This window comes from Cynoglossus semilaevis, chromosome W (genome assembly GCF_000523025.1).
Source record: "Cynoglossus semilaevis isolate Cse_v1.0 chromosome W, Cse_v1.0, whole genome shotgun sequence".
Classification (NCBI taxonomy): Eukaryota; Metazoa; Chordata; class Actinopteri; order Pleuronectiformes; family Cynoglossidae; genus Cynoglossus; species Cynoglossus semilaevis.
The window spans coordinates 13,356,737-13,364,306 of NC_024327.1; the positions used below are offsets into that span (position 1 = coordinate 13,356,737).

Consider the following 7,570-nt stretch of genomic DNA (forward strand, 5'->3'; position numbering starts at 1 on the left):
AGCAAGACAGAGTACATGTGTGTAAACGAAAGGGAGAACAGTGAAATGGTGAGGTTACAAGGAGCAGAGGTGGTGAAGGTGCAGGAGTTTAGGTACTTAGGATCAACTGTTCAGAGCAGCCATGGTGTATGGTTTAGAGACACTAGCAATAGGCAGAAGACAGGAGGCGGAGCTGGAGGTGGCAGAGTTAAAGATGCTAAGATTCTCTTTAGGAGTGACAAGGATGGACAGGATCAGGAATGAGTTCATAAGAGGGACAACACAGACATGACGGTTTGCAGAAAAAACTAGAGATGCCAGATTAAGATGGTTTGGACATGTGCGGAGGAGGGACAGTGGATATATTGGTAGAAGAATGCTAGAGATGGAGCTACCAGGTAGGAGAAAAAGAGGAAGGCCAAAGAGGAGATATATGGATGCAGTGAGGGAGGACATGCAGATAGTTGGAGTCAGAGTAGAAGATGCATAGAAGTCAAAAGGAAAAAAATAAGTTGGAAGTTAATTTCAAATTAGTAACCCAGTTAGTGAAGTGGTGCCCTCAGTCAGGTGCGTATGTTAATGAGATGCGCTACTTCTATTCGAATGCATCAGTCTGCAAAGTCAAATGTAGTATTTGTTCTAGTGAAGAAAAGATTTGGTCTCATGTTAAACAGGTTACCTGAACCTCACACCTAACTTATAGGCCAGGGTATTCAAAATGCGTTCCTAGCACACACTGCAAGAAATAGATCCATAGATCTGTTTTTATAGATCTGTCTTTATAAGGAGTAAGCTAGAAAATTGTTGTTTTAAATATCAATGTCTGTTAACCATGTAGGACACTACTGAAAACTCCTAACTACCAGAATCAACCTCATGTGCTCATTAAAATAGGAAACGTAGTATTGAACACCATGCCTTTGGTAATAAATAATTTGGCTTATGCACAAAATAAAAGTAAATGTAACCCACCGGGTCCAGACATTCAGAAAACAAACTGAGCAAAAAGAGTGTTGTGCAATGAAAATGAAAAACATGCAGTGAGAACAGTCTTTAGCCCAGTCTAAAATAAATTTTACACAGTAGTCACGTTTCAACAACTCTCCCACGTCATGTGTCAGCATTGTGCTACATACAGGCTTCATTATCCAGGCTTCCTGACTGTCTGGGGTAGGAGCAGTCTTTGTAGCCCAAGACTGGGGAATGTGGGTGAGAATGGATCATTTCTGCGTAAGCTTGGTGCAGGCTCTTGCATGTGGTTGGATGACCAATAGAGAGCTCTGTGGGGACAGAGGCGACGTGTGACAAGGCGAGAGAGGGTTGTGAGGTTGCAGATCCTTGTAGCTGACGGGCGTAGAGGGGCTTTTTTCTGGCCTATTGTCAGTGCAGCTCTTCATTCTGGATTTCAGTTTGTGCTTAGAGACTGGGATTGCCCTGTTTGCTTTCTTCTGGTTTTTCTTAGTCTGCAACATTTCTCCATCTGTGTCTCCATTGGCCAGAGGTGATGTTGGAGGAGGAGACTCTGAGTGGGATTCACTCAAGCTAAAGCACATGGATGAGTTTTCACTGGAGGAATCTTGAAGCGAGCAGTCTTCAGAAATGGGAAGGGGACAGACACGTCTCTGGAGGTGGAAGGTCATCACTCCCTCCGCCATTTCCCTGGTCAAATGAAAGGTTTGACTGGTGATTCTCCAGTGAAACATCTCCTTCAGGCCCACTGTTCCATCCAGGTTGAACCTGTTGGCCTGACAGCCCACCTGCTGAAGGATCCTCTTTATGGTGTCCATTCATAGTCCTACAGTGAAACAAAGATTGAGCAGAGAACAGATTATTTACCAAGAGTGACTCAGTATCTCCAATGCCCAGCAGGGAAGTTTTCACAGGTTTTCCTTGATGACCGTGGGTTGGTCCTTCAATATTGTGTACATACAGTAAATTGAGTGGGTCATCGAGTTGGAGGTGACGATGATGAGTTCTCTTGGACTCCCTTAGTTCAGGCAGAGTTCCCATCTTTACTCCCACAGTTTGGGAGGAAGAAGAGGAGTTAGAGGAAGAGTAAGCCGAGTCTGTGATATTGGGAGCTTGTGTACTCTCTCTCTGCACAGTCACTCCTCCACCCCCCCCCCTTATTAGATACTACTTTTGCTTGCTTTGTATTAGCTAAAAATTCAGCCTCAAAGCTTCGGTACAAGTCCTGCTCTCTCTGGGCGTCCAGCATTGGAAACAATTGAAAACCAAAGCCTAGTCCTTCCTCTTCTGGTTCTACATGCTCAGGGTTGTTAGGCCAGTTGGAATGGTTGCCTCGTCCAACGGAACGAGAGCCCTGTGATATCCGAGGGGATTGAGCGACCTGACGACGAGGGGTGCATGGAGATGAGTGCGGTGACCACCAACCTCCTGACGTTACTGGTGGTGGTTTGCTTCTTCCTATGGAGGGGGAACAAGTGGCTGAGGGTCTGGGAGTTATGGTTTTTTTGGTGGGGATGCTGTTGTTGCACTGGACACCTTTAGGTGGGGAGTTAGAGCATGAGGACGACTTTCTTTTTGAGAACCCACCACCTACTCTGGGAGAAGATGGCGTCACTTGTTTGGCCCGTAGTTCCTCTTGTTTGTCTGATTGTGGGGGCTGGAGTTCTTTGTACCATGATAAGGACCCAGGACTGGCATGACTGGAGCGAGTGCGACTCTGTAACCTACTTTGACTGTGGGAGCGTGGAACATGGAGCTTTCTGGGGCCCTCATTCCCCAGAGAGCGCCCCCTCTCTCCACGAGTTGTCCTCATACCATCAGAGGATCCTGATGGTGGGTTTGGTTTTACTGTGGGAGTTAATGCAGAACGTTCACGAGAATGGCTGCGAGCACGGAGCTGTGAGGGGCGTAGGGATTGGGTTGGATTTCCTACTCCGCCTCTTTCAATTGCATGCTTCCCATCTTTGCGGTTGACGAGCAGGATCACCTCTTCACCAGAGCGGCGCGAGGCACCACCAAGGGAGTATCGTCCTCCTCCCCCCTTTGATGAAGCTGTGGAGGAGTCATTGTCTCCAGACAGGCGTCTCGTTAATGGCAACTTTGTCTCCTTAGCCCTAGGATTGTGAGAAGAGACAGAATAAATTATGTTAAATCAATGTAATGTGCTTTACATTATTAATCCAGACTTTGTCCGACCCATCTGGAAACAAATGCAGGAGATTCAACTTCAACAATTTCATCATGAATGTCACATACTGTAGTGACTTCACATGAATTGCATGATATAAAGGATTTGTGTGTACGGAATGTTTCAGCCTCTCGCAGACAAACCAAGGATGTGTGTTTGGTTGGAGACAGCGACAGCCAGGCAGATTAAAGAATATAAGATTGACGGGAGGAAGGATTAGAGGTCATGTAGAATTTCTAACCCAATACAAATCACTGCTCTGACTCAATCAGACAACACTCCACTGTCATGCATCAATGGGATCCTCAGCTTTAACTGTGTAATTGGATTACCTACATCAAGGCAGGACAGACTTAAACTGTCTCCCTCAGAAGGCAAAAGGCAGTACCCGTGTTAAATTTAATATTCTATTCTATTCTACGTATATTTTAGTTAATTATTAAGTGTATCTTCTTCTTCTTTTCCTTTTGGCTTGTCCCTTTTTCAGAGGTTGCCACAGCGAATCATTGTTTTCCATCTCTCCCTGTTCTCTGCATCTTCTACTCCAACTATCTGCATGTCCTCCCTTACTGCATCCTCTCCTCTTTGGCATTCTTCTTTTTCCACTACCGGGTAGCTCCATCTCTAACATTCTTCTACCAATGTATCCACTGTCCCTCCTCCGAATGTCCAAACCATCTCAATCTGGCTTCTCTGGCTTTTCTCCAAACCTTCCTGTCTGTGTTGTCCCTCTAATGACCTCATTCCTGATCCTGTCCATCCTTGTCACTCCTAAAGAGAATCTTAGCATCTTTAACTCTGCTACCTCCAGCTCTGCACTCTATTCTTCACCTCTCTTCCACAGTCTCCGCTGCTCTGAACAGCTGATTCTAAGTACTTAAACTCCTGCACCTTCACCACCTCTCTCCCTTTCGTTTACACACATGTACTCTGTCTTGCTACGACTGACCTTCATTCCTCTTCTCTCTAGTGCAAACCTCCACCTCTTTAGGTTCTCTTCTAGCTGCTGCCTACTCTCACTACAGATCACAATGTCATCCGCAAACAACATAGTCCATATGGACTCCTGTCTGACCTCATCTGTCAATCTGTCCATCACCACAGCAAACAAGAAGAAGACTTCAACTACTCTTTACCAAATCTTCATCGTATGGCTCATCAACTTTATTCCTCTGTAGTTGTTACAACTCTGCGCATCACCCTTCTTATAAATTGGCACCAGAACACTTTTCCTCCACTCATCAGGCATCTTGTCAGTCTCTAGAATTCCCAGTCAGAAAATCTACCGCCACTACCCCTAAGCACTCCGACACTTCCACTGTTGTGTCATTGGGACCAACTGACTTTCCACTCTTCATCCTCTTCAGGGCTTTTCTTACTACATCCTTTCTAATCTACCTTCTTCCTAATAGTTTCTGGCTCCTCATTCCTACGTTCCCTTTCATTTTCCTCATCCAACAACTCCTCAAAGTACTTTTTCCATCTTCTCAGCACACTTTCCTCACTTGTGATTACATTCCCATCTCTGTCCTTAATCAACCTCACCTGCTGCACATCCTTCCCTGCTTGATTTCTCTGTCTTGCCAATCTATACAACTCATTTTCTCCTTCCTTTGTGTCCAAACTCTCGTACAACTCCTCATATGCCTTTTGTTTGGCCTTGGTCACTTCCCTCTTCACCACTCTTGTCCTTTCTTTGTACTCCATTCTGTTCTCTCACTGTCCCATCTCTTCTTTGCTAATCTCTTTCTCTGCACACTCTCCTGGACCTCATCATTCCACCACTAGGTCTTAGTTTTCCTTTCTCTGCCCAGAGGACATACCGAGCACCTTCCTACCTGTCTCCCTAATCATTGTAGCTGTAGTCTCTCAAGCATCTGGGAATGTCTTCCACAACTTGATCTTCTGCTCTGTCTTCACTCTCTTCCTTTTGTTCACCTCTTCATTTTGCACACTACCATCTGATGTTGGTTGGCTCCCCTCTCGGCTGCCGCCACTTTACAGTCTCTAATCTACCTCAGATTACCTCTTCTACATAGAATATAATCTATCTGTGTGGCCCTGCCTCCACTCTTGTAAGTCACCCTGTGTTCCTCTTTCTTTTGAAAATAGGTGTTTACCACAGCCAGTTCCATTCTCTTTGCGAAATCTACCACTGCTTGTCCTTCCAAGTTTCTCTCCCTAACACCAAACCTGCCCATCACTTCCTCATCTTCTATGTTCCCTTCCCCTACATGACCATTAAAGTCTGCTCCAATCACCACTCTATCTCCCCTGGGATGCTCTCTATCACCCAATCCAGCTCATTCCAGAACTTCCCCTTTTCTTCCAACTCACAGCCCACCTGTGGGGCATAACCACTGACAACATTTATCATCACTCCTTCTATTTCTACCTTCACACATCAACCTGTCTGACTCTCGTTTCACCTCCACCACATTTCTTTCATAGTCTTCCTTTAGGATCACCCTACTCCATTTCTCTTCCCATCCGAACCATGATAAAATAGTTTGTAGCCTCCTCCAATGTTTCTAGCCTTGCAGCCCTTCCACCTGGTCTCCTGCACGCACAAGAGTTCAAAACTTCAGACCAACACTTCTATCCTTTCTCTTCTCTCTTTTTCTCCGAACCAATTGCCCTCCTCTTCTTCTTTGTCTTCGACCAACAGTAGTCCAATTTCCACCAGTACCCTGTAGGTCAACAGCACTGTTCTCCATTTCTTCTCCATTCTCACCTTCTCCATTTTTTTGGGTTTGGAACCAGCAACGTGTGGCTGGAAGAATAGATGAGATGAGATCAGATAAAATTTTATTTATCGCTGAGATTCACTCAGGAAAATTGAAAAATATGAGAGATAATAATTTGTTGGGTCAGTGATTTACCAAAAATAGCACAGGTCCATGTAGATGTTTTCAGTAACAACCACATAATATTATTTTCTGGCTGACCAGCTTTTACCCAGGTGTTCTACGGAGAAGAAAAGGTGCTTTATGCTTATATGTTTATGCAACATATTATAATGATGATGATCTACAATGGTAATTATAAAAATGCAACTAAATCCTCACCTTCCAGGACACACACTCAATGGCATTTTGCTTTCATTAAACCAGTGTTTTACTGGATCCTTACTCTGATGTTATCCCTGAAAAATGAAATGAGTTTATATTTAGACAGGCAAATTTGTCTGCTTGTTTCCCACCTGTTGACCTACTTCCCCACTCAGCTGTGAACAGTTGTCTACAGACACTTGTGAGTTAAGTCTTTATCTTTTCTGGCGCACTCCTAAGGCACTCCTCACCCACATGGGGTTAAATTAAATGAGCTGTCTGTCTGACGTGAGCTCTGAGCTTCAATAAAGAAAATGAGCCACACGTTTGATGTAAGCCAATATAAACCAGGCTTCCTCACTTAGCGGTCTTAAACAATGGTGTGTTCACATTCTGACATACAGGAAAGCTGTGTGACTGTGTGGACGTTTTTACCAACTTCAGGGAGAATTCACAAACACACAATTGTCCCTTAGAAAGTTATTTATAAAGAACTTAACATGTCACACACTCTTCATTCAAGCACATTTTTTTTCCAGTCACAGGAGACCACTGTGAGTTTTAATCTGTGGCCAAAAAGCAGATTAGGAGAATAAAAGGCTGAATGAAAAGCAGCTCTCGATAGATTCCAGTCTAGAACCAATGTCCAGATTGTGATTAATGAAATGAAAAAGGTGGTGAAAGGTTCAGATAACGTATCAGAATTATCCTATTGAGCCACTAGGGGGTGCTGTAGGATGTCTGAGTTACAGATGGATTTATCAGGAAAATAATTCAATCTGATCTGCTTTAATCTGAGGCTTTCTGGCGTGTATGTGTGTGTGTGTGTGTTTTGGCAAAAAAAGCAAACGGTAAACACTAATAATCCTCGTTAATCTTCACGTGAAAGGTTAATTTCTTTTAAGATAGTAACACACCCATCCACCTGTAATAGAACGCACATTTACCTCAGAGGATTAATGTGACGTGGTTCTGAACGAACTCTCGGTGGCCATGGAAGTACAGTACGGGCAGCAACAGAGTCGGGTTCTGACTGACTGACACTGCTTTGGGATCTTCCAGGCCTTGTGGATGAAGAGGAGCTACACAGAGAAGAGGAAAGCTCTGTGGTGCATCTGTCTGGGGTCTTGTAAGGTGCAATGCCTTCGTTTCTCCAGTGTGGACCTGGGCTGGTGGAGCGAGAAGAGTGGGCACTCGAGGACTTGCTCTGGGTGCCCTGACCTTGGCTGCTGGCCTTGGCCTGGTGGTAACGATGAGCTGTGAAGACAGGTTAAAGCAGTGGTTCTCTATTATTTTCTGTCATGCCCCCTCTATGGGGACAGAAATGTTTTCATGCCCCCCCCCCCCCCCCCCCCCCCCCCCCGCTGCGCCTCCCCCTCTCTCG

The 7,570-nt window shown here is 44.9% G+C and overlaps 1 protein-coding gene across 1 annotated transcript in view; it reads right to left on the reverse strand.

Moving 5' to 3' along the window:
- Positions 1–884: 884 nt before the first annotated feature.
- The window catches only part of LOC103397239 (GAS2-like protein 1), a 49,312-nt gene continuing 42,626 nt past the window's right edge, over positions 885–7,570 (reverse strand). Inside the window, 4 exon segments of the mRNA XM_008335458.3 lie at positions 885–1,751; positions 1,816–2,089; positions 2,091–3,062; positions 7,134–7,443. Coding sequence (XP_008333680.3) covers positions 1,200–1,751; positions 1,816–2,089; positions 2,091–3,062; positions 7,134–7,443 — 2,108 coding nt within the window. The 3' untranslated portion in view covers positions 885–1,199.